Source organism: Myotis nattereri (assembly GCF_964212035.1).
Source record: "Myotis nattereri genome assembly, chromosome: 17".
NCBI classification, from domain to species: Eukaryota; Metazoa; Chordata; class Mammalia; order Chiroptera; family Vespertilionidae; genus Myotis; species Myotis nattereri.
In genome coordinates this window covers 24,306,554-24,333,505 of record NC_138092.1, presented here as the reverse complement: position 1 = coordinate 24,333,505, position 26,952 = coordinate 24,306,554, and the positions used below count along the sequence as shown (strand labels likewise).

The window sequence follows — 26,952 nt, the reverse complement described above, 5'->3', positions numbered from 1 at the left end:
AGGGTACTCCTAAGGCTTAGGAAGAGCCACACTCAAGGGGCAAAAGAGCCCCAAGTGGCTCGCAACCCACAGTTTGCCAACCACGGCTCTAGGTAAAGGTCAGTACATGTTTTCTATAAGGGGCCAGAGAGTAAATACAGGGTGTTCCCCCAAAAAATGTATACACATTTTGAATGATTGTAAAGTCAGTGTTTATGAACATACAGTTCATTTTCAAATTTTAAAAGAACATACAGAAATAAGTAAATTTTTTTGGTCAATGCCTGTTTTTAAACTGATGGCCATTCTGGTCCAGGCACTGCTGATAACGGAAAGTAATAGAATCACAAACATCAAGAATCATTTGTTTCGGTATTTGGTTCAATTCATCAACAGTTGCCGGTTTTATATTGTAAATTTTATCTTTTATGTATCCCCATAAAAATAAAACTCTAGTGGCACTATAGGACAAATTTCCTTTGTTCAAAGCTTAGTCTGGCTTTACCCATTATTTCAAATCAGTTAAACCTGAAAAGGAGTCATAATTAAGCGAGTTATCAGCTGTTAAAGTGTGCATACATTTTTTTGGGACACCCTATATTTAGTCTTTCTTTGCCACATATAGTCTGTTGAATTTTTTTTTTAATCTTTACATAATGTAAAGACATTCTTAGCTCTGTGGGCATGTAAAATCAGGCCACCATCTAAATTTGGGTCATAGTAAATTCTGATACTACTCTTTGGGTCACTTTTTCTTTCCCATTTAAAGAGACCTGTATTGGCAGAATACAGCTAGAGTCAAAATGGTCAAGTAACAAAAAGAGAGCTTTGTACTCTCAAAATTCTATGAACTTAAAACAAGCTGAGACAACTACTAGAAACCTTATTGGAATTCACTCTATTAGACCAGACTCACATGCATTTAAGTCTTTGAAACATGGCCTTCCCTATCATAAGTCCCCCATGAGACTGCTGTGGGGCAATACTCTTAAGATTTTTTTAGAAGGTCTGTTGTTTAACAAAGAAAGTCTGTAAGGCACACTCTTAAGTTCCTTCTGATGTTTGCTTTTTGTTTTGTTTTACTAAAACGGTCTATGAGAAAGCACCTCAAATCTTCTAAGGTGTTAAAAAGTGGCTTTATATTGGGATCATATTTTTTATGAGACCACACCTTCCTCACAACATCCTAGATTTGATCTTTGCCCTTATACCCTTTCTTACTTTCTTACTTTGATGATGTTCTACTAAGAGACATTGGAGTTGAGAAATAGTTTTATTTTTGAAGTAAGCAAGTCTGACTCCTTTATATTTCCTCTAAAATCTGCTTGAAAAAGCATATTTCCATTTTTAGCTCATTTCCCTTTATCTGTAACTTATAAAGCAGTTAAAAGAAACCAAGTGAAATTTCTGGTATTGTGCTATTGTGCGGGGAATTTTCTTAGCCGGGTTTTTCAATTTGTTAGTACGTTTTTGGTTTTACAAGATACTACAGGGGTTGTGTTTTCTAAACTTTCTAACACCGTGTAGGAGGGATCTTTTTTCCTCCAACTTCCAACAATATTGTCTTCACTTTCTGCTAACCTCACTGAAAGCCTCCTCAAGGTCTCTCTATCTTTTGCCCACCACCTATTCTCAAAGTTAATAAAAATAGTTTTTGTTATATTAGCTCCTTACTTCGGATAACAAGTTTTATTACAGTTATCTATTGCTGTATAGCAAAGAAGCCCCAAATTTTGTGGCCTTAAGAAAAACGAGTCCTATTATCAGATATCAGAGATTTTATGTTTTAGGAATTTGGGCAAGGTTCTGTGGGCGATTCTTCTGTACCTTGTAATGTTAATTGAGGTCATTCACTGGTATTCACCTGGCAGATAGACTGGTCTAGAAGGTCCAAAATGGCATCACTTACAAGTATGGCTCAGAAAATTTGTCTCAGCCAGAACCATTCACTTACATGTGTCCTCTTCACCATGGTTGTCTTAAGGTAATTGAACTTTTTACATGACAGGCACCTTTGTCCATAGAATAGCAAGCATCCCAAGTGCCAAAAAAATGATGAGTGGCTTTTATTGACAACAAACTCTAGGGGAAGGGACATAGTCTCTACCTCTCAATGAAAGGAGTGTTAAAATATTCAAGTTCATATTTTAAAACTACCACATAGACCGTTCATGCAGGTAATATTCCATATGAGACATTTTTCATAGCACTTGTGGAAATATTTGGACTTGGACTTGACTTTGTATTCAGTCAGACTTAACACCACTCTCTCTCTTTTAACCTTCATTTCCCATACTAGTTTCATTAATTTTGAATTTTTGGGTCACACACTCCAATGTAAAACACTTTTGAACATGTATGCCCAATATGTGTAGATACTCTTGTATTTATACTTCATAAATAAATAACCTAATGATTATGCTCATTATAAAATAAAATATAAAGATGAACGTGATCAAAACAAATTATTCTTAAATATCTTGCTAATCAAGACAAAAAGAAATATTTAAGTTAACAATAGTAATATATATTTAAATTAGTCTTTTTTTATAATTGTTCATTTAGAGGCCCTTCTCTTGTCAAAATAGTATATTATTGTTGTTTTTACCTCATGGTGCAGCTAAGTAAATGTTTTTTATTCAAGTAAAAAGTGCCAGTTTCACAATTTTATTGGTTTTTAGGAACTGTTTAATTTTCTTGTCTATTTTGTGTAAGTCCATTTAAATCTATTTAACCAGACACTTATCAATAGTGTGTGCCCCGGGACATTGATCAGAAACTAGTGAGTGTGGGCAACACTGCTATCCATCAAGCCTGCGGACTTCTCACTTTTCTCTTGGGAATACTTTAGGCACCCCATGAACTTTCAACTAATGGATTCTTATTCTTTTATATTAAGAAAGTAAATGTGAATATATAGTCTAAGATTTTCTTATCACACCATAATGAGTCATCTGGCACACCTGTAGGGTACGAACACACTATAATAAAAGTAACTGATATAATGGACATTCAATAAGTATATGTTGCATTACCAGTAATTTTTTAAAAGTTTGACACAAAAATATGTAGGCACTAGATATTTGTTTAATGAAGAATAAAATTGCTGTATCTATAACAAAAAAAAACTGCAGAAATCTCCATCATTCTCAACAACTCATCTTGTCAATGATCTAGTCAAAACATTGTGGAAAATTAGAACATATTTTTCTATGAAATACATTTCTACTGCAGGCTAATTTGAAAAAGTAACCTTTTTTTTTTATCAGCAAAGATTAACAATTTTCCTCCCCTGCACACCCTTCCCATTTGTAATGTCACCTTGATGTTTTGGATTTTACATTTCATAACAGCCTCTTAAGTCATTTAATTTCCTTCAGCAATTAGCTGAGCTGAGTTTGCCATATTAATCTATTTTCTGTTCTTTTTAATGGGAGAACTAAAGCGTACAGTGTTGAAAATTCTCACTTAAGGCCACATAGAGCATCGGTGACCATGCTGGGGTTAAATTTAAACTTTTTACTCAGAGGCTTTACCTGTGTTCCTTGAAGCCTCTATGGCCATTTGATCTTAGCTTGAAATAAAATAATTCTTGATAATTAAGTAAGTACACTTTCTTTCTAAATAATGGAGCTTTCAAAACTAAAAGCAGTTAGCACAGCACATTCAGTAAGAGTGATATTTTGTCGAACAGAAAAACAGCCTGTTAAGTTGGAAAAACCAAAATACCAGACTACTTGGATTCTTCCGGGCTCCTTTTTAGGAAGGTGTAAGATAGAAACTTATCTACATTCACCCCAAAGCAATCTGTTAGTTGGTGTTAGAGCAGAAATTGAGAGAGTTCTCTTCTGCCAACCCAGGTTTGTCTGCAAAGCAGAACACTTCTAAGTGATGTTGAGTAGTGGTTGGATAAGGAGAGTGGGATAAAGAGGAATTTGGAATCACAGCAGCACAGAAGCGAGAAGAGATTCCCAGAAAGAGGACTCTTTGGAAGATCCGAGAGTCCAGGTGAGGATGGAGACCATGACTTAGCTTATAGTGGCAGTAGTCCACACCCGGCTGCAACTTCTCTTCAGTAATGTGTAAGTTGGCACACATGAGAAGGCAGATGGTCGGTGTTATCTGTGACAGTTTGCTAGTCTTTTGCACATAAGCATAAGGGACACTAAATTTGAAGATTTGTCAAAGGGGTCTGCTATGCAATTAAGTTCAGGATTGGAGTGAGAAAGTGAGCTCATGTGAAATTCATAGACATGGGGACAAGGGAGGTTCAGGCACTTGAGTGTGCATAAGGTTAAAGCTGGAGTATGAGAACTACTGGGGAGAGAGGAGGTTGGTGATGAAGTTTAAACTTTAAGAGCTCAGATAATTCACAGCGATGACAAAGTCTAGAGCAGTGATGGCAAACCTATGACACGCGTGTCAGAGGTGACACGTGAACTCATTTTTTTGCTTGATTTTTCTTTGTTAAATGGCATTTAAATATATAAAATAAATATCAAAAATATAAGTCTTTGTTTTACTATGGTTGCAAATATCAAAAAATTTCTGTATGTGACACGGCACCAGAGTTAAGTTAGGGTTTTTCAAAATGCTGGCACGCCGAGCTCAAAGGGTTCGCCATCACTGGTCTAGAGTGTTGCTATGAGGGTGAGTGAGTGGAGGAGTGTAATAGTAGAGTAATTGATTAATTTGTATAGCAGAGAGTAGGATTTGCAGTTAAAATGAGTCCAGGATCCAGGTTCCGTATTCCTCAAGGGATGTGGGTGAATGACTGAGAAGATATAGATAAGGGCAAGAGAGGTAAAGATGTAATTGGAGGATGGCATGAACATCAAAGGCAAAGGGTGTCTATTATGAGAAGAGCAATAATCTAGAACAGTGGTTCTCAACCTTCCTAATGCCACGACCCTTTAATACAGTTCCTCATGTTGTGGTGACCCCCAATTTCGTTGCTACAAATTGAACATAATTAAAGCATAGTGATTAATCACAAAAACAATATGTAATTATATATGTGTTTTCTGATGGTCTTAGGTGACCCCTGTGAAAGGGTCGTTCGACCCCCAAAAGGTTGTGACCCACAGGTTGAGAACCGCTGGTCTAGAAGCAGCAATAGAAAACTGTTTCCTTCAGTCACTCTAGACCTCTTCACTCTCCCCCACCGGTGACATTTGGCAAGGAGGCAAGGAGGGCACATTCCTTTTTGGTTATTTTTAAAAGAAAAAAAATTTAAATTTAAAATTTTTATCCATGCATTGTCCTTCCTAGTTTAATGAAAGCAAAATAGTTTCCCCTCTGAGTTTTTCATTTTGTGATTTCTTTCTTTTAAGAATGCATAATGTTTATTTTAAAGTAATTGTCTCATAAGAAATTTTGGACCCAGCTCACTTCAGGGAAGGCCTTGTGTGTTTTTCCTCTTTAAGTCTCTTCTGATCAGAGAGAAATGGTTAAACCTGCTTGAGTCCAGCTTATGTAATCTAGTTAAACCTACATGCTCTGGCCTCCTGAAGTTATTGAGCCTTGTTGTATTTATTCATGGAAAATATTTTTTATGACTGATCATAGAATGCCAAAAGAAAGTCAGCAAGATTATTTTGCTATCTTTTACACATGTGCTTTCCATCGATTGTTAATATTTATTAACAGGAAATATTTTCTTTATCTAGACTTTCTTTATAGTCTGTGTCCATGATGGCTAAGAAGAAACATAATAAAATCTGTTAAGTCATTGATGGCAAGGACCAAAAGACTTATTTTCCAGATTTTCAAGTTCTAGGACAAAGCAGTTTATCTTTCTTTCTCTCTTCCTTCCACTCTTCCTCCCACTCTTCCTCCCTCCCATCCTAACTTCCTTTCTTTTTTCATTCTAATAGAGTCCTTTGTGCCATATCCCAGCTGATTATCTTCAGAGTGAATCACCATTCTGACTTCTACCACCATATATTAGATTTATTTACTTTTTACAAAAAATTCCTTTATGCTTGGCTTTTTCCTCTCAAGATTTTCTCCTTGAGATTCATCCATATTGTCAAATATAACTGTGGTCTGTGGTTTTTCATTGTTGAATAATACTTCATTAGATGACTATATCCTAAACTTTAATATTCCCTTGTTGAGGAACTTTGGATGATTTCCACTTTGGGGCTAGTTTGAGTAAAGCTGCTAAGCATGTTCTTGTACATGTCTTATGGTGGAAAGAAACACTCATTTCCATACCCAGGAATGGAATTGCTGGGCCCTGTGTATGTTTAGCTTAATAAATACTCTAAAGTTTTCAAAAGTGATTATTCAAGTTTACACTTTGACCAGCAGTTCATGATAATTCAAGTTCTTCCACATCCTTGTCAACACTTGGTATTATCAGTGTTTTTAATTTTGGCCATTGTAGGAGAGTTGTAAGAACAGTTCATTCTTGAACTAAATTAAGACAATTTTAATATATAACAAAGGAAGTATAGGTTCAGGCAGAGGGTCATTAATCTTACAGAACTTATTGGAGTGCCACAAGTAGAAAATAGTAAGGCACTTGTTGAGCTAACGTTTCTCTAACTGTAACCATGATATCACCTGCCTCAGCCTCATGCAGGGTGCTTATAAGTGTACATCATCCCAACCTCACCCCAAATCTACCAAGTCATAATTCCTGTTTCTGAATTCTGCATACATACCAAACTCCCTTGGTAATTCTTATAGACATTAAAGTTTGTATGTACATACTATGCACATATTTGAATGACAGAAACTTCAAATGGCAACTAAGAACTATTGGGTTAACTCTGTTTACTGTATTTCCAGGCTAACAATTGAGGTACTCTGAAATCAGGAAGGCCTCAAAATACCTCAGCCACCTTCAGTATCATTGGGAATTTCAGAAGGAAAAGAAAGAGAAAATGAGGCCAAGAAAATATTTGCATTTTCTTTGGGAAGCCAAGAATTTTTCAAAATTAGTGCAGTCACCAAACCACAGATCCAAGAAGGCGTTGAGACCACCAAGTAGTATCGATACCAAAAATCAGTCAGTCAAACGAACAAATCACATCACACCAAGCTTATCTTATTGCTGAAGAACAAATGCAATATATCGTCTTTGTTCCAAAGGCCTAGCAACATTTTTGTCATCAATCACCAATGGCCTTGTAAATTCAAGTTACAGGTTCTTCCTTGTAAGAGGATGGCACTGCTGTTCATGTCCCTCACCAGAGCTTCCCCTTCCTCTGATTTATTTCTTAGGTGCACTTTATTTATTTTTTTTATTAGAACAAATTTTTCCTTTATTTTTTGTTAATTCTCACCACTGATTTTTTTTTTTTAGAGACTGGAAGGGAGGGTGAGAGACAGAGAGAGAGAAACATTGGTGTGAGAGAGACACATCCATTGGTGGCCTCCTGCATGTGCCCCAACCTGGGATGAGGACCAAACCTGCCACCAAGGTACGTGCCCTTGACCGGAATCAACCTCACAACTCTTCAGTCCATGGGCCAGTGCTCTAACCACTGAGCAACCAGCCATGGCTGGTGCACTTTATTATATCATGATAAGCCTGTCAGATGCCAGCCATTAAATGTGATCTGTTGTGGTCAATATCCTCATGGCAACATTATGATATAACTAGTATTATTATTATACTTTCTTTTTCTTAACATATGTAGAAACTGAGGATACAGGAATTTAAAACAAGTAAGTGAAACAGCTACAATTTACACTCAGGCAATCTGACTCCAGAATGTTTTTTCCACATTTTTATTGAGGTATAATTGGCAAATAAAAATGGTATATATTTAAGTTGTATGAGGGGGTTTTGAGATTATATATATATATATATATATATATATATACATGTGTGTGTGTGTGTGTATATATATATATATATATATATATATATATATATATATATGCTACACTTAACCATTCTGCTGTACTGTCTCAATTTAAACACACACACATGTAAAATTTATCAAAGTATAGAAGACCTATTCCCCATTGCCGCTGAGAATTCTAGCCCAATTTGCTCAACAGTTTAGGGTACATTTTATCTCTTTACCTTTGTTTTCATTAGCCCAGTTGCAACAGCGACCTGGCTGAAATGAACAAATCCTCCGGAATTCTCAGTTGCCTTAAAGGAATTGGCAGGCTGGCCAGTCACCTCCGCAGGTAGCCGCCTCAGTGTATGTGGAGAGATGCAAGAAATCAGGAGAGAAACTTTGTACCCAATTCCCAGGGCAGGGCGTGTGGGTGGACTCTTGACGAGATTCTGATACATTTCAGAGATTGCTCCCCAGCAGCTTCTTTGAACCCCATTTCTCTATGTATTCTGGCAGGCTTCTCTTTTTCAAGTGGCTTGTAACAACTAGTTACTGGTGTCAGGTTGTTTTTCTAATGAAGAAATAAAAGATCAACCGGACTCTGGCTTACCAAAGATTTGTGTTATCGGAGGTCATGTGGTGAGATGTGAAGATACTTAAAGATTTGGAGAAGTCTGCTGACTTGGCAGATGCCAGCATCTGTTCTGTGTGTGTTTGCTTTATCAGTCCCAGGGCCCCTACACCCATTCTCTCCCCCCAACCCCCGCCCTCCCCAACACACACACACTCAGAAGATTGTTTACTACCGGCCTTTGCTCTTCACTGGAAGGAAAACAGAGCAGGTTTCTAAGGGTTGTTACATTCCTTAGATGAAAGGTTGGGGTTTTACACACAATAATAACCTTTAGCCTTTGACCTCTCTGGCTTTCTGGCTGTGACAGATCCCTTGTAAAGCCCATCCCTGGACACTGTCAGCATGAATGTCACGGCTATCATACATGACTTCCTCTCCATCTAGAGAACTTTCCAATCAAGTTGTATCTCCTTGAGAGTTCAGTGTCATCGCTCCATTTGCCTCTCCCCGGCATCTTACATATTTCTCTCTGATATTTTGATCTGTGGGGACTTGCCTTTGATTAAGGGCTCTGCTCCTTAAGTGTTCTTTTTTAGTTTCTCCACTTTATCAAGAGATTAGAGGCATCTCGGGTGACCCAATATCTCTGGCATATTAAATCTGGGTATCAAATGCATGTACTTCTTTTTTGATTGATGACCTAATAAGCCTTTTCCATCTCTAATTTCAATGATTTTGAAATACTGAATTATTTCTTTTTGTGGGCATATGAATTTTTTTCACCTCGAACTTTCCTGTGTTTTAATAATCACATGCGGTGGATTGTTTAGAATCTAATCTTGGAAATGTGTCTTTTTCTTATGGGAAGACAAGGACATGGAGCTTCATAAATCAGAATATTGAGCTTAAAATATCATTTGTGGGGAACAAATGAACAATATGTAAATCGCGCTCAAGAAAGGCTTACTTTCATCTTAAAAGCTGGATTGAAAAAAAAATCACATGGATACATTTGTAAGTGGTGGAAAGGCATTCTGAAAATAAAATTTCAAGGTTAAATGTAGAAGCATTTACTAAATATATGAGCAATCCCAATATCTTCAGATGTTTTATACGTGTGTATGTGTGTGTGTGTGTGTGTGTGTGTGTGTGTTCCCAGCAATGAATCTTATGACTTAGCTCATTTAAAAGGTGAATCATCATAGGGTCTGACTTCTATATCCTTGTTAGTTTTTAATGGTTTTGTACTTCAAATAAAGCCTAATGGTGTAATAATCCAATCCAGAAAATTCACAGGACCCAGGACTTAAAAAACCTTGAAGACTATTACTTTATCATCAAAGAAAGTCTGAAAGAAGTGTTATAAATTCAAATTTTCATGTGTCCAATTTCATATCACTCTGTGATTGAGGGAGAACTCTAGGAATGTTCACTACAAATACTTATGTTCTTTTTGGTAGAAGCACAATACAAAAATGGTCTAGATGGCTTAGACTGGGATGATGGTGCACTGGGAAATGCAACCCAAACCAATGGAAATTTCCCGTTCTAATAGAGATTTATGATTTCATACCTGGCAATCCCATAAAGCCATTTCTAAGGATGGTGTCATTGAATTCTTCAGCTTAGTGCCATTTTGAAGCTATTACTCACTGTGATAGTGAAATTCTAACATTTGACATTTTTATGTAGAGAACCTAATTTAACCAATAGAGTTTTGATTGAAGTTAAGCTGTTGATGTTATGATAGCAATACATTTATCAGTTATGAGATGTTTTTCCCATCTCAGTTCTCTTTTTAGAGGCTGATCAATATTCAATGGAATCAGCCCTTCCTTTGACAGTGCCTATCTCCTGGCTTCTGAGGGTGTGTTCTCGCAGTCACAACTTGGTGGAGTGTGTGTTGGCTTACAGATTCTTGTAGCTGAAGGTGTGTATGCTGCAATGCTCCATTACTCTGCATAGAAAGGATTATAAAGTGAAGCTCACGAGAAGATATCACTCTTACAAAGGACAATGTGATATATTTCCCAAAAGCTTGGTGACTTTCACCTGTTTGTATTTCTTGGTGTCTCCTGATTTAAGGAAATATTCACTACGCAAAATCCAAGTTTATAAAATGAGGAACCAGTGAGTCTCATTTTGTTTTTGTTATTCTTTTATCAAATTCACAGATTTTTGTAAGAAATTTGCTCAAATTAATGTTCAGTGTGGTGTAGTGATTAAAAGCACAAGGGACCTGTCACAGCCAGGAAAGCCAGAGGTGTGGTGGTCCTGGGTTTGAGCCAAGGCATCAACTCTTCTAGCTGGGAAGTCTTTATGAGGATCCCTCTAGGCTTTAATGTTTGCATCGAAAAAAACAAATAGAAGTCATTGTGCCTCCCTCTCAAAGCCCAATGAATTAACTCCTATCAGGCATGTATCATGGTGCCTGGCATAGAGCTAGCCCTCGGTAAGATAAATTATACATGCATGTTCATATGTGTATGGAAATTTATGTGTGCATGCATATGTATATGTATTTATGATTTACATAGTGTTCAAACACAGTGTACTATGATTATATAGTGTTTTATGGAAATGAGGCACACTTATAAAGTCAATAGATGATATACACAAGAATTTTTAACAGCAGAATTATCTTACTAATTATATACTGCAGAGGTCACTGTAAAAATTCATTTTCATTCCCTGCACACACATCTGTGAAGGTAGGTGACCAGAAGCATGCCGGATGGTACAAGGAAGCCACCCGGGCTGTTTTAAAATCACTACAGGCAACCTGTAAGGTTTATGCCAGGGAATCAGTCGCCCCCCCCCCCGCCCCCGCCCTTTGTCCAGCAAAAGCCTGTCACAGTTTGGGTCCCCCAGAAAGCGGGCTCAGAGGAGATCTGCGAGTTGGACATTTAGTGGGTGGTGTCCTCAGGTTCAACACCTGTGGAGGAAATGACAGAAACAGGACTGGGCAGAGGGAAGGGTTGGGCTGTGGTTCTGGAGCTGGGATTGACCTCTGGAGTGGTCCCAGGCTGGGTCAGTGGCCCTGCAGGGCTGGATCTTTGTACCTTCTCCTCCCCGCCACATGCACCATTGATTTTTAGTAAGTGGATGCTAATCTGACGTGTGCATAGCCTTTTTAAGCAAAGACAATATGAATTTGAATCACATGTCTTGGTTCTCGTCTTTCCCTGCCAGTTCCTAGCCCTGTAACTTTGGGCCAGTCCCTTCACTTTTCTGGCCTATTTTCTGGTCTTTGAAATGGGAATTATATAATATCTTTTCTCTTTCTCATAGGACCATGTAGTCATTCAGCAAAACTTTAGTAAACATCTACCAACTGCTGAATCTGGAGTTACTCAGTTAACTGAAACCCACATTCTCTTCATAAAGAGCCCAAAATTTGGGAGGGAAGACAGGCATGTGAAAAAATTCATGGTTATATTATAACTAGAGGCCCGGTGCACGAAATCTGTGCAAGGGGCTCGGCCCTCGCAGCCCTGGCTGCCTCGGCCCTCGTGGCCCCACCCCCCACCCACTGATCATTCCAGAAGTTTGTTCCTGAAGGTCGTTCCACCCTCTGGTCTAATTACCATATTAGCTCTTTATTATATAGGACATAGTAACTATAAATATAGAAACCCAAACAAGACACACCTTGTTGTAACCTGTATGTTTAATTGGAAAAAACTGTATTGAGTCAAGCACTATGCTAGACTCTTTCAAATTTGCTACCTAATTTAACTTTCATATAGAAAAGTGACTAAAATCATTACTCCCCTGTTACAGATGAGGAGACCCTGCCTCCGGTGCCCCATCTTAGTTTTGGAGTGAGCTACACCACTGCCCATCCGATGTTGTGTGTCCTAAAAGTGTCAATGATACTTTCTATTCTGCCTACTTCGTAGAGTACTTAATCGGCACAGCTTGGGAGAGAAGGTGTCATTTCTTCCCCCAATTTACAAGTAAAGAATCCGAAGCCCAGTGAGGTGATCATCACAGTAACCATGTAGCAAATAACTGGTTAATCTAACTCTGACTTTCAGCTCCAGAACCAAGGCCTCTTTCTGTTTTTTCCAAAGCTTTCCTATTAGATCTCATGGCCCTCATGGTCTTTGCTACAGGTTTTATCCCCTACTGCAGGTTCTCAAGTAACATCATTTTGTTCGGCATCATTTCTTTATAACATTGATGAGATGCCACAGGAACTTAACCCTTGTTTATATCAATTAGCCTATGGTAACGTTGGTTTCATTATACATTGTTTCACTTAAAGTCACAGAACCTCTCAATGGCATTAAAGGAGGGTGTACTGTAATTGCTTTTAGGCCATTTCATGCTTGCTGATCTCACATCTGCAGGTAATTTTTTTTTTTAGCTCTCTGAAGGCAGGAACATTGTTTTCATCTCTTTTGCTGAATGTAGCTGGAGCTGGGACAATGCTCACCTGTTAATTTTTTCTACTAAAGAAGTCCCTGATATGAATAAAGTTAAACATTTAATAAAAGTTTAAGGAAAAACAATTTCTAGGATTCAGGAAGAGAAAGTCGAAGTAGCTTTGAAACTTTTTAAATGATACTTTGGAAATGGGTCACTAGTTCAAATTAATTCAAGGACAGCAGCCAGCATGCCCGTGTCTGTCTCTTCAGCGTAGGCACACTCCATGTGTTGGCTGTGATGGCCATCAGAAGAATATCGAGGGGGAGGAGGGGGCTTGCCAATAGGCATCTCGCATGCCTCTTGGTAATTAATTTTAAAAGATGTCTAATGTACAGTGGGTTGCTCATATAGTGACACTTGATTAACAGAGAATCCCAGAACAATGCATAAACATGCTAACAAATAAACGCCAGCATACCAGGAGTTTAGGTCCACCTGTCAGGAACAGAAAAGACCTTGAAGGTTGTTTATGATATCATCCATCTTCGGCTATCGTCTGTGTTATGTTGGTACTAGACTTTGCTTGAAAAATCTGCTCTGAGGTACAGAGGAAGTAATTACTGAGTCTTCCCAGGGACTGAAATAGAGTCTCCAAACAAAATGTTTTAGGGTTTTCTTAAATTAATTTTTTTTGGAGGCGATTTGGTAATTCTTTGTACTACAGGCAACATAAAATGATTTAACCTTGATTTTACTGTTTGGAAGCTGTGTAGTCTTTCTTGAAGGGCAGAAAAAAAGCAATGCAGGGCCACATTCTCTCTCTGTTTGAAAAACACTGTAATATCATTTCTTTCTGAGTTTATATTTTAGGTGGGAATTCATTATTAATATCAGCACTTGAATATACCCAACCAAAAAACTAGATTGTCTAAAACAGTCTTTTTACCCAAGTCTGGTTTAAAAATATCAATATTCAGTTCTCATCAGTATGGTGAATTACCTACAGTAACCGCAAAGCAAATTTCCATTAGCCCTTCTTCCCCTCGGCCCAGAGCAGGGCCTTCAGTTCGCTGCTCGTTGTTGTAAATGTCACCAAATGAGTGAACGGCCTTGGCTCTCGGGCTGTTAAGAGTGGGCTGTGCACTCAGGTAGCAGTGAGAGGACACGTATCGGTCTTGGAAGGTTTTGTGCACTTTCCTGCCAGGAAATGAGGCAGTGGGCAGACCACGGAGGTCCTTGTTGGCTCTGGCACCGGTGACTCACAGTCACCCTCAGGAAATCAGGCATCGGGCCGGAGGGTTAGTTAGGAGGCTGGGATTGCAATGTGTGTCTAGGTTATAAAAAAACAAGAGGGCTAGTTCAAGCTACCCTTGGTCTTGTTAGCTGTTCATTTAGAATAGGCTACATACAGAATGGACTCACACAGCTTCAAGTCCATTCCTAAAGTCAGTTGAAACCCTGAAGGCAAGGCTGCCCAAATCACTTTCCATTGCACGTGGGAGGGATGTGGCAGAAAGAGGGTTAAAAGTCAAATGTTGAAAGTGGCAACCTGTGAGCTGAATGTGACCCCTATACATGATTTCTTTGGCTCTCAGAGGATGGAAAACATGGGCAATTTTTAAATTGGGAGATTTCGTAAAACTTCTGGATTTTCAGTTCTTAAAAAAAGAAGTGGCAACACTTGGCCTGTTTTCTAGCCTAGCAAAAGTAGGTGGGAATTGCTCATTTTAGGAAAACAAACCTTTCTAGTCTACTGTGGTCCACCTGCTCCCCTACTCCCTTAGAGTGGTTCTCCTCCAGCCATTATGACATCCGGACATTTGAGATTGTGATCTTGGTGGAACTGGATCAGGAGGTTGGCCCTGGTGTATCAACCTTACAGAAGTATGCAATCGGAATTAAGGTGTATTCCAAACAATTTGTAAGGAATGATCATTAAAATACCAGAATTTTCCAATGATTAACATTTTGGGAACAAATTACTGTAGGTTCATATCATTCTTATCACCTACACCAGGATGGGCTTTCTTGAAATAGGAGTATGCAGGACGGTACAGTGAGTCAGCTGGAAATTATACGTAAGCTGAGATCTGTAAGTCAAGATTGTCTTGGGTGCAAGGGCTACAAATGAGCTCAACTCACTCACTTCCTCCCCCCAACATTGCCATTCATCAATGAGAAACCCAGGGGTATCTGACTGCAGGCAAGACTCTACTCAGGAAATGAAATGTCCTCTTATCTTTCTCCTTTTCTCTCTGCCTTCCTTCTCTCACCCCCTTTTTTCTCTTTCTGTCTTTCTGTTGTCTTAATTCTCTAGCAAAATCTCTCCATATGGTAGCAAAGACAGTCATTGACAGCAAGTCTAGGCTTATATTGTCCCTGGAGATATGATCTAAGAAATACAATGCCTCTCTGAGAAACCATAGCAATTCTAGTAAGATATTTTATTTGCCCTGTCTGGGTCACACACCCAGCATTCATTTAACAAATACTGTGTTTATGTAGTGCTAGCAAGGGGTCAGCCCTAGCTAGGTGCATGGGAACTTCAGTGAAACCCTGCTCTTATGGATCTCCATTGTGGGAGGAGGCGGAATTAAAAATGGACTTGATAAGCAAGAAAGTTGCACAGTGCTTTAGAAGTGAAAACTTCTACAGGAAAACTTTTTTTTTTTTTTTTTAGACCCCAGATGCAAAAGAGAGAGTCTTTTACCATAAATGAGCAGGGATTGGGTATAGGCAAAAATGAGTTATTCATAATATTAGTTCTGCAAATGGGAGTTGTGAACATCATCCCTGTGTCTCCTATGTGCTGCTCTGGGGTGGGGAGGAGAAAAAAAAGCAAGACTGGTTTACCTGTCAGGTGGGCATCGTAAATGTCAGGTCAGACCCCCACATGATATGCTTCCCGCCTCACACTTCATACTCAGCCCTATGCAGTTTCCTAAATGTATGATTTGGTTTTCATAGCCCTGTCTTTGCCTATACCAGTGGTCGGCAAACTGCGGCTCGCGAGCCACATGCGGCTCTTTGGCCCCTTGAGTGTGGCTCTTCCACAAAATACCATGTGCGGGCATGCACGTACAGTGCAATTGAAACTTCGTGGCCCATGCGCAGAAGTTGGTATTTTGTGGAAGAGCCACACTCAAGGAGCCAAAGAGCCGCATGTGGCTTGCGAGCCGCAGTTTGCCAGCCACTGGCCTATGCTGATCCCTGTGCCTCAGTTGCCCTTCCTCCTCTTTCCTGACTCTTTGTTGTTGTTATTCAAGGACCTTAGCTAAGTTAGGTGTCCCACCTATGGACTCTTGAAGAACCTGTGCTTGTCCCCCTGGCAGGGAACTTATTTACCTTTCTTTCTTACTTCCTAGCAATGTGACATGCTCAGCCCAAGGTCCAAATGTAGGTAGTCTACATGATAAAGGAGTGGACGAATCGGTCTAAAGCCTCCTCTCAAAGACCCCTCTGTCTCCTGTCATACTCCACTGAGTGAAGACCAAATACTGACGGCCATCACAGGCCTGTGCATCATGAAGTTATGCCACTGTTTGCACTGCTCACCTTTAAGTCGTCGGAAATGGTGACTTCCCTGCCCATCAGTCTCTCGCCTGCCCTAGTGGGGCTGCCTATGTGAGGGTTGACAGAAATGGGCTTGGGGAATGCATAAGGTCTGTTTGAAGAATTCCTGGGCAGAAGTTTAGGAGGTGGTTCAGAGCATGTCTCTATGCATATATGTATCCGAGATCTGCAGTTTAGTACATGTATGACCTTCCACTGTGTACAGTAGCTCATAATGGATTGTAGTTAGTATCTTCAGAGAATTGTTGAAAATGAGGTAGTCCCTGGAAAGCTCTTTGGACAGTGTTTAACACACAGTAACTGCTTACTAAATATTTGCTATTATAGTCATTGTTGTGATGAGGAGAAGAAGGAGGAAGCATTCTCAGCCATTCAAAGAGTGGTACTACCCAAATGGCATCTTCATAGTGACTCCATTTTGCAAAGGGCATGTGTGTTATGTCATTTGATCCTCATAGTCGCCCTATAAAATAGCGTCCTTTTCATCCCCATGGTAGAGATGAGGAAATTAAAACTCCAGTATGCTTTTCTGGGCATATATCTCTACCTTTCAACTCCTGACCCCATGTTTTTGCAATTATATCTCTCTCCCTATTCCTTTGTTTCACAAATTCCAATTTTGGAATAGTGGTGAGATGAAGAAACACAGGTTCAGGCTGTAGAACACAGGTTATATGCCCAACACTTGTCACTCTCTTTCTCTGGCCCAGCCAGAACTGGAGTAGAGCCAGGGAACTCTACACCTTGGGTGATGCAGGCCTTTACCTGAGAGCAGGTTTGGAGCTCACCCAGTAAGTAAGTGGCCATTAGTTTGGGTAACTATATAGTAACCTCTGTAATTCAGCCTCTTCTCTGGGAAATGTGGACTCCCAACCACTTGCAGTGATACCAAGACTTCCCAGTAGGGTATGAACTAAAGGCACATCTTCCAGCTAACCCTGAAATTTCCGACTGTGCTTTATAGCATGCGATCTTTCATCTTGAAAAGCTATGACAGGGCTTCTGTGACAGTTCTCTGAGCAGAAGATGGGGGGCACATGAACTAGAGACCAAAGACCAGATTGGAACTGAAGGTCTAGACCTAATTCTTCCCCTTATTTCCTGGGCGGTTTTAGATGAGTCCCTTTCCCTGAACCTCCGTTCTCTGCGTGGACACCCTGAATCCTGGGCCACACTCAGAAATCTCAGAGGTTCCCTCCAGCGTGTAGTAGACTGAATAATGGCCACCCAGAGACACCTGGTCCTCATCTCTGAAACCTGTAAATGTTACCTTATAAAGAAAAGGGGTCTTTGTATTTGTGATTAAGTCAAGGATCTTCATGTGAGGAGATTATCCTGTTTTATTTAAGCAGGTCCTACATCAAATCCCAAGTGTCTTTTTAAGAGAGAGGCAGGGTGACATTAAACACCACAAGAGAAGGTGAAGACAGAGACAGAGATTAGAGGATGTAGTCACAAAGGAATGTGGTGGCCAGCAAAAGGAAATGTTCCCTACAGCCTCCAGGGGGAGTGTGGCTCCGCCAACACCTTGATTTCAGCCCAGTGAAACTGTTGTTGAGCTCTGGCTTCCAGAACTCTATGGAATAAACGTCTGTTGTTTTAAGCCGCCATGTTTGTTATTTGTTATGGCAACCAGAGGAAATGAAGGCACTGCCCTCTGAGTCCATTGTCTCTCTCCTGTTCTCCCTGCCCATCTATCCAGCAAGGCTATAGTCGCACTTGATGCCTGTTCCAAAACAGAACAAGACACATGTCTTTCCTTAAGCCTGCAGAAAGGCGGAGCCTCCTTTAGTCTCAAGTTCTCTATTTCTTCACTTGGCACATGTTTTCTGTGGTTGCCACCAACACAACGCAGCTTCCTCCCTCTACGACGTCCAGTTTCCCATTGTTGTTTTCCTATCTAAGAGTCAGTTTCCAGCGGAGTACCTTGCATCAGAAAAGACAGTAATTTAATGACCTTAAGGTCATCAGTTTGTGAGTAACCAAGACAACATTCATTTTAGCAGCAAGTATATTCATTTAATAAATATTTCTTGAGCATTACTCTGTGCCAGCCGTAGGCAACAATAGGGCACCTGGGACAATAGGACACCTGACAGGAAAAGTACTTATTCTAGTGGAGCTGGCAGTGGGGTGAGTCACACACGGTGAAGCTTAGATGTATGCACTCAAGCTTCAGTTGCAGCAAAATTCTAATTTTCCAAGATTGTTAGCAGGGCACCAGATCCATGTCTCTGCTGGGTGAACTTCTTCACAGAATATTCCCTGGCTTGAACTTCTATAAAGAGTCCTGGGAAATATTTTTAGCACACAAGATCTCTCTTGGGGCCAAGAGAGCTTGGCTCATAACAGACTCTTCTTATTTCTCTACATTCCACCAGGTTATGCCTATGCTACCCCTTCAACTCAGAACTCTGGGCTTTGAGTAGAATGCTGAAGGAATGAAAATACTATGGGGATGCCCTCACCTGTGTGGCTCAGTTGATTGGACATCATCCTATGCACCAGAGGTCACCAGTTCAATTCCCAGTCAGAGCACATGCCCAGGTTGCAGGCTCAATGCCTGGTAAAGGATGTGCAGGAGGCAGCTAATTGATGTTTCTCTCTCATCAATATTTCTCTCTTTCCCTCTCCCTTCCTATCTCTTTCTAGAATCAATAAAAACATATTAGAAGAGGAAAAAACCACTCTGGGAAAGAGAGAATATTCTGATTGTCCTCCTTTGTTGAATTCTATCCTTTTCATCATTTCTCCAGATCTGAAGTGCTCTCAAAAGAAAAAAAAAATAGCAGAAACACTAATGGGATTTCCTCCCTCCCACACATCCTTCTTTGGGGCAGTGACTCAATGTCCTGTGCTGAAATGGTGCCCCCTGCCACTGGGGGCTCAGGTGGACAACCTGAGTCATTTCTGATGTCTGTTTTTCCTTCATACCCCACCTCTAAACATCTCAGTGTCATTCAAAATATACCCAGAATTCTACTTCTTCTTTCTACTTCTTCACCTCCACCTGTGTCCAAGGCACCATCACTTCCTGTTTTGATTTGAAAAAGAAAAGAAGTAAAATGCCAGGAATACAATCCATGGGAAGGACTTGAAGCTTCTTTCAACTCCAGGAATCTAGGTGTCTATGAATGGCCCAGCAGCCTAGATTACCTGCATTGTGGTTTAGGGTCTCAGGAAATTTAGTTGGTGCTGCTCTCTTGAGATTGAGTTGACTTTTCCCTCCCGCATTTCTTCCTGTGTAGGCAGTGGACAGCAGAGCACACTGAGTTAACCTGGGACATAGTAAATGCTCAATAAATGTTTGTTAAATGAGCAGTTGGATTTTTATGATAAGCAACAAAATATGACAATATAAATTGCAAAAAAAAAAAAAGATGCAATTGACTACCTATCACTCCTGATCTAAAGCAGCACCACACTTAATTGGGATACTCTTAGTGTGTGGTCAACATGGGGGGTGGGATAGGAGATTGATGGGACATTGGCTCCTAGAAGTGATCTAATTATTGTAAGGATTTTTCAGAATCTCGGACATGGGTGGCACTATAGAAACCATCCAAAGAAAATAGTGAATCAGATTTTGTCCATAAGATTCTCGGTATACCCATTAACCCCATCTTCTGGCTATTTCGTTTCCTTTTTAAAGAGGTAAACCATTTATCTTCTGAAATATATAAGTTGTGATCCCCAAAGACTTACCATTGATTACACATAGTTGCCTCTTCCTCAGTCAAGGAGAGATCTGCAGTGTGATGACTGGGGGTATAGAGGGGAAGCGCACAGGGTGGTGCTGTGGGCCTTTAACAACATTCATTCTCTGTATTTCTTGCTCTCAGCTCTCACAATAGACCTGTGCTTATTTCAAGGCAAGCACAGAGAGGGGAGAATTTGAGAATTTGATGGAGACCAAAGTAACAGCAGAAGCACCTGACGTTCCAGGGAGAGAAAGAGGCTGAAAGGAAGCCATGCAGGGCGACCTAGGGTCCAGAGTGTCTACACACTGCAGGCATGCACACCCCGAGGCTCCTTATTTTGCAGTCTGTGGAAGCTCTCACTCCCCCTCCCCATCTCACTCTCACCCTTTAGGCCAATGATTGGGAGGAAGCCTTCGCTCCCACCAGCTGGACGTGGAAACCTAGCCCAGCACCAGGGGTGTAGCAAGGGAGCTCATGCTGCAGATTAAAACTGGAACTCTAAATACATATTTCACCGAAACGTTATTGTAACCTGCATTAAACGTCTTGGAGTTTCTCTCTAACCACAGTTACAGCATCCAGGTCTTCAGCTGAGTTGGCAGTAACATGGGCTCCTGTGGGCCAGCCTCAGAACCCATCATCCAGCGAACAGCACGGTTTCTATGGAAACCTGCCGTCTGTGACCCAAATACCCAGGTTAAAATGTTGCTGTTTCATTTCACTCAATGTGTGGGTCAGTTGGGGATTGCCAATATTAGATAAAAATTGGGCTTCTGGCCCAGCCAGCATGGCTCAGTAGTTGAGCGTCGACCTATGAACCAGGAGGTCATGGTTTTCAATTCTAGGTCAGATTGCAGGCTCGATCGATCCCCAGTGTCAGGTGTGTAAGAGACGGCCTATTGATGATTCTCTCTCATCATTGATGTTTCTATCTCTCTCTCCCTCTCTCTCCCTCTCTGAAATTAATAAAAATATGTTTTTTAAAAATGTGGCTTCGCCCTAACCAGTTTGGCTCAGCGGCTAGAGCATCGGCCTGTGGACTGAAGAGTCCCAGGTTCGATTCCGGTCGAGGGCATGTACCTAGGTTGTGGGCACATCCCCAGTAGGAGGTGTGCAGGAGGCAGCTGATCGATGTTTCTAACTCTCTATCCCTCTCCCTTCCTCTATGTAAAAAAATCAATAAAATGTATTTTTTTTAAAAATGTGGCTTCTTTTTTTTTAATGTGTGGGGTTTTTTTCATCTGGATTATCCATTCCTGAGAATCATGGGGGATCCTGTATTCTGAAGAGTCTGTGTTTAGATAGAAACTTCTGGTATAAAGAATTAGCCAAGACTAAGATGGAAATCCTTCTCCAGCCCTTGATTATGTGCTTCTCCTTGTATTTCCTGAACCCCTGCAGGGCGAGCTTTGCTGAGACTTACCGACAAAAAGCTTGAGCGAATGGGGATTGCCCAGGAGAACCTCCGGCAGCACATCTTGCAACAGGTGCTCCAGCTGAAGGTGCGGGAAGAAGTCAGAAACCTACAGTTACTCACACAAGGTACCCCGCTCTTCCTAGTGGCTGGATGGAAGGGGAGACGGGAGGGATACAGAAGAGCCAGGGAGAAACTGTCATTGTTTTTGTTTCTGTTTTTGTTTTGCAACATTTTCTTTATTTAAAAAGTATATAGATTTAAAGGCCACTTCCCACCTCAAACTTCTCTTTTTCGTAGCTCACTATGGGGGAAGGATGCACAAATAAGTAATGGATGGGTGAACAGTATTGCCTTAGTTAATTTCAAGGTCATCACATACTACTATGTAGGTTGTGCTCCGCTCCACCCCAGAGAGTACCCATCACAGAGATCAGGGTATGGCTGCACTCCCTAGAGTTGTACAGTATACACAGTCTGCACAACTTATAGGACAGCCCAGGTTATCTTAGTCTGGGAGAGCCTTGGAATTTGAGTGAGTTCATAGTTCATATGACCAGTGATGTAAGTGGGATTTTTGTTGTGTTACGTTTTATTTTGCCCTTCACTGACTAAAGGGAGAAAAACATTTTACAGGTATGTGTCTATATGTATACACACACACACACACACACACACACACACTGTAGTGTTTGTGAGAACCCTATTTAGAATCTTGAAAATAGAACCATTTAAAAAAATAGACTACAAGGAATTTAAAACTGGAATGTTAAGTCCATATAATTCTAAACAAGAACCATTAATAACTTCAATATGTTGAGAGCACTTAAGAGTTCTATAACTGGAAGTGACAGCGTAAAGCTAGAATGTGAAGAAAACCTTAAGTGACACTGTATGGAACTTGTATGTCTAGATAAGAGTTGGTTGCTATCAACCTCCATTGGCTATCACCTTTTATTTATTTCATGTTAATGCCCCTTGTATATTGTTTTAAATGAAAGGATAATAAGCCATGTATTTTTGAGAGTCTTGGCTATTTTTCAATCTTTAGAATATTGTCATTGCATGCATGCTGATATTGGAGAAATCTGGGTCATCCAAGTTTCACGTTATTACATTTAGATTAGCCCAGTGATATACTCCATTTGCCTAGAGGAACTAATGCACTGCCTGCAAGATGACTGCCCAGAAGGATAAATGTAGACTTTGAGTGGTATGAAAATAGTATTGTTTATTTGTTGTGCATTATTTATACTTGTCTCCAGAGACTTCCACTGGTAAATGGATGGGTACATGGAGTGATTTAAATTTGAATTTGACACATTGATACACATTTAAGTTGCTGCTAAAAAGTAAATAGAGATTCATCACAAGAAAGTCCAATGCAGTTCCATTTGTGAAACTGAAAAATTAGAAACCACCTAGAGGTCCAGTAATATGGAAAGGATCAAATAATTCTGTTTAAATTCATAAGATCCAGTATCATGGGTCATTCACATTACACCATCAAAGAATATATAACAACATGAGAGTGTAGTCAAAGAACTAATAGGAAGTGGGGTAGGGGGGAGGCCATATATAAAATTTTCTTTAAACGAGAGCCCAATTTTATTAAAAAAAATATATTTTTATATGTACATAGAAAAAGGAACGCAAATGAACGTGCCAATATTTTGATAATGGTTCTCTCTGGGTGGTGGGATTGTGGGTAATTTTAATGTTTTTCTTTATATTTTTCTGTATATTTCAAATGTTCTAGTATAAATCGATTTTACAGTTATAATAAGAAAAAACACACGCATTTTTTAAAGCTTCAATTTGGTGTCTGAGGTTTCCTCCACTCTTTTGTTTTCCTCCTATGATGATATATAAGAAATGAGACCTAAATTTATTATGTGTGCCTGGGACTTGTTTTTTTTTTATCTCTGCTACTGTCAGCCTGCAGTGTGTTTGCTTTGCAAAATCATTTTCTACAGCTTTCATCGCCCTAGATGCATAATATATAAGATTTTTTCTGAGATAGTACTCAAGTCTATTAAGCTAAATATATGTTTGTGTTCTGGGAAGGTAATGCTAAGTTCAGCCTTTTCAATTCAGTTGTTGTCATTTTCTTTAGCTTTCAAAAGCTGTGCATTTTGAATCCTTGCCTTCTATTCCCCTTAGGAGAGGTCACATTCTCCAGCTCTTGGATATTTTGTCTGCACTCATAATACTGTTTTTATTGCTTGTCCTTTACATGTTAATGTTCAGACTCATTTTATGTTAGGCAGCCTTTAGAAAATCCATAGCCTTATTGAAAAGATGTTTTTTAAAAAAACATAAAGCAAAAAATTTGTTTTTGTTTTGTTGACTGATAACAGAAGTTCTAAAGACAGCTGAGGTTCCTTAAAATATTTTGGGTCTAGGTTTGCTATAGAAGTATGGAAATTGGACTTTTGGTGGTGAGCACGCTATAGAATATTATACAGATACTAGAGGCCCAGTGCACAAAAATTTGTGCACTGGCGGTAGGGGGGGGAGTGTCCCTCAGCCCAGCCTGTGCCCTCTCACAGTCTGGGACCCCTCGGGAGATAACGACCTGCTGGCTTAGGCCCGCTCCCAGGGCCAATCCCTAGGTGCCTGCCCCACAGCTCCTGGTCGGGCTCAGAGCAGGGCCAATTGGGGAGTTGGGGCGCCAACCCCTGTCATGCACAGAGCAGGGCGGATTGGGAGGTTGCAATGCCACCCTCAGTCACGCTCAGGGTAGGGCCGATTGGGGGGGTTGGGCGCCGCCCCCTGTCACACTCAAGGCAGGGTTGATGGGGAGGTTGCAGCACCACCCCCTGTCACGCACAGAGCAGGGCCGATCAGGGGGTTGGGGTGCTGCCCCCTGTCACGCACAGAGCAGGGCCCATCAGGGGGGTTGGGGTTCCGTACCCTGTCACACATAGAGCAGGGCCGATCAGGGAGTTGGGGAGCTCCCCCCTGTCACCCACAGAGTAGGGCCGATAGGGGAGTTGGGGCACCGCCCCCTGTCACACACAGAGCAGGGTCGATCAGGGGGTTAGGGCACCGCCCCCTGTCACCCACAGAGCAGGGCCCATGGCGGGGCTGGGGTGCCACACCCTGTCACACACAGAGCAGGGCTGATCAGGGTGTTGGGGAGCTCCCCGCTATCAGGCACAGAGCAGAGCCGATCAGGGGGTTGGGGCACCTTCCCCTGTCAGGAACAGAGCACGGCGGATAGGGAGGTTGTGGCCCCACCCCCTGTCACACACAGAGCCGCAGGGCGATCAGGGGGTTTGGGCGCTGCCCCCTGTCACACTGCTCCAGGGGCCAGGAGACCTCGTGGCTCCGCTTGACACCAGGGCAGTGAGGCCTCGCGGCTCCGCTGATCCCAGTGCTGGGAGGCATATTACCCTTTTACTATATGGGATAGAGGCCTGGTGCACAGGTGGGGGCCAGCTGGTTTGCCCTGAAGGGTGTCCTGGATCAGGGTGGGAGTCCCCACTGGGGTGCCTGGCCAGCCTGGATGAGGGGATGATGGCTGTTTGCAGCTGGACACACCCCCTTCGGGGTGGGGGTCCCCACTGGGGTTCCTGGCCAGTCTGGGTGAGGGGCTGAGGGCTGTTTTCAGGCTGGCGGGTGACTGAAGCTCCCAACCTCTCCGTTTTTTCTCTTTGTTTTTTTCTTCTGGGATTTATTTACCTTCTATGGCTGTCACTGGACCTGAGAGTCGGCTTTAGCTCTGAGGCTCCGCTCCAGCTCTGAGACCTCAGCTGCTGATCTGGGTTTGTTTGGGTTCTATACTTGAAACACTGTTTCAGCTCCAGGTCCGAGGCCAGCTGGCTGAAAACAGGTTTCTGGGGATTGTTTAGCTTCTATATTTGCAACATTGTTTCTTAGACTGCAGCTCAGAGACCGGCAGCGGCAGGCGGGGAACCTTGGCTTCCTCCGTCAGTGGAGAAAGCATGCCTCCTGTTCGCTTCAGCTGCCTGGCTACCGGCCGCCATCTTGGTTGGCAGTTAATTTGCATATCTTGCTGATTAGCCAATGGGAAGGGTAGCAAAGTTATGGTTAATTACCATGTTTCTCTTTTATTAGATAGGATTGGATTATAATGTTGTATACCTAAAACATATATAATGTTATAAATCAATGTTACCTCATTCTAAGAAAAAGAGAGAGAAAAATTACCCATTAAAAGTCACTCTCCATGTCTTCCCAACACCCCGCCACCCCCCAACCCCAACCACCAAAACTTGACTACCGCTTATCTACTTCCTGTATATTTGCCTATTCTGTACATTTTCTATAATTGGAATTATTCAATATGTGGTCATTGGTGATTGGCTACTTTCACTTAGGATAATGTTGTTCAAGTTCACCCATGTTGTAAGCAAGTGCCAATATTTTATCTCTTTTTATTCCCAAATAATATTCCATTGCAACAGTGTAACATTTTATTTATCCATACATTAATTGGTGGACATTTGTTTTGTTTCTGAATCTTGGCTATTATCAAAAATTCTATTTTCAACATTTGTGCTCAAGTTTTGTGTGGACCTGTTTTCATTTCTCTTGGGTATATTCCTCGGAGTAGAATTGTTGAGTCATATGATAACTCCATATGTAACCATTTAAGGAGCTGCCAGACTGTTTTCCAAAGCAGCTGTATCATTTTACGTTTCCACAAGCAATGTATGAGGGTTCCAATTTCTCTACATCCTTGCCAACATTTGTTATTGTCTTTTTTATTATAACCATTCTGATGTGTGTGAAGTGGTATTTCATTGTGGTTTTGATTTGCATTTCCCTGATGGCTAACGATGTTGAGCACATTTTCATGTGCTCATTGACCATTTGTATATGTTCTTTGGAAAAACATCTATTCAGATTCTTTGCTTATTTTTTAATTGGATTATTTGCTTTTCTCCAAGTTTTATTTTTGACCCACCATGTTTCACTATGCTTAATTACCCACTTTATTTACTAGATCTGGAGCTAAATAGTTGGCTGCCATTTCCAAAGAGGAACCCCATCCTCAAAGGGGGAAGTCTGGCCACCACTGGAGACATTCAAAATAACCTGCCACAAACTTGGAGATCAACTCCATAATGAAATGAATAAATAAACTCTAAATATTTTCTCTCAGGGAAACATCATTATTTTGAATGTAGAAATTAAACACACGCGCGCGCGCACACACACACACACACACATCAAATTAATTGCATCCGTTTATAATCAGACCTCCAGATAAGATACACCCATCTGAAAGCTCAGTTTACCATGTTTCTAGAGGAAATGAAATAATAGATAATTAAGCCTACTTTTCCAGCTTTTGGTTGCTGTTTTAAAACTTGCCTTAAGCTGTTAATTCTACACCAGTCATTTTCACCGAGTTGGCCAGGAGCCCCAGGACAGTAATAGGACCAAGACAGACAGGAATGGACTGAGAAAGCTGGTCCCAGCCAATGGGAGTTACCTGAGCTCAAGGAAGGTGAAGGCTGTGTCCTTTTACCTGCTCTGCTCCTTCTGGATGCTGACCAA

At 40.9% G+C, this 26,952-nt stretch overlaps 1 protein-coding gene across 1 annotated transcript in view; it reads left to right on the top strand.

Moving 5' to 3' along the window:
- Nucleotides 1–26,952, top strand: part of SAMD12 (sterile alpha motif domain containing 12) — a 255,150-nt gene that overhangs the window by 169,285 nt on the left and 58,913 nt on the right. The window contains exon 4 of the mRNA XM_081111380.1: nucleotides 21,408–21,548. Coding sequence (XP_080967506.1) covers nucleotides 21,408–21,548 — 141 coding nt within the window. The remainder of the gene's footprint in view (nucleotides 1–21,407; nucleotides 21,549–26,952) is intronic.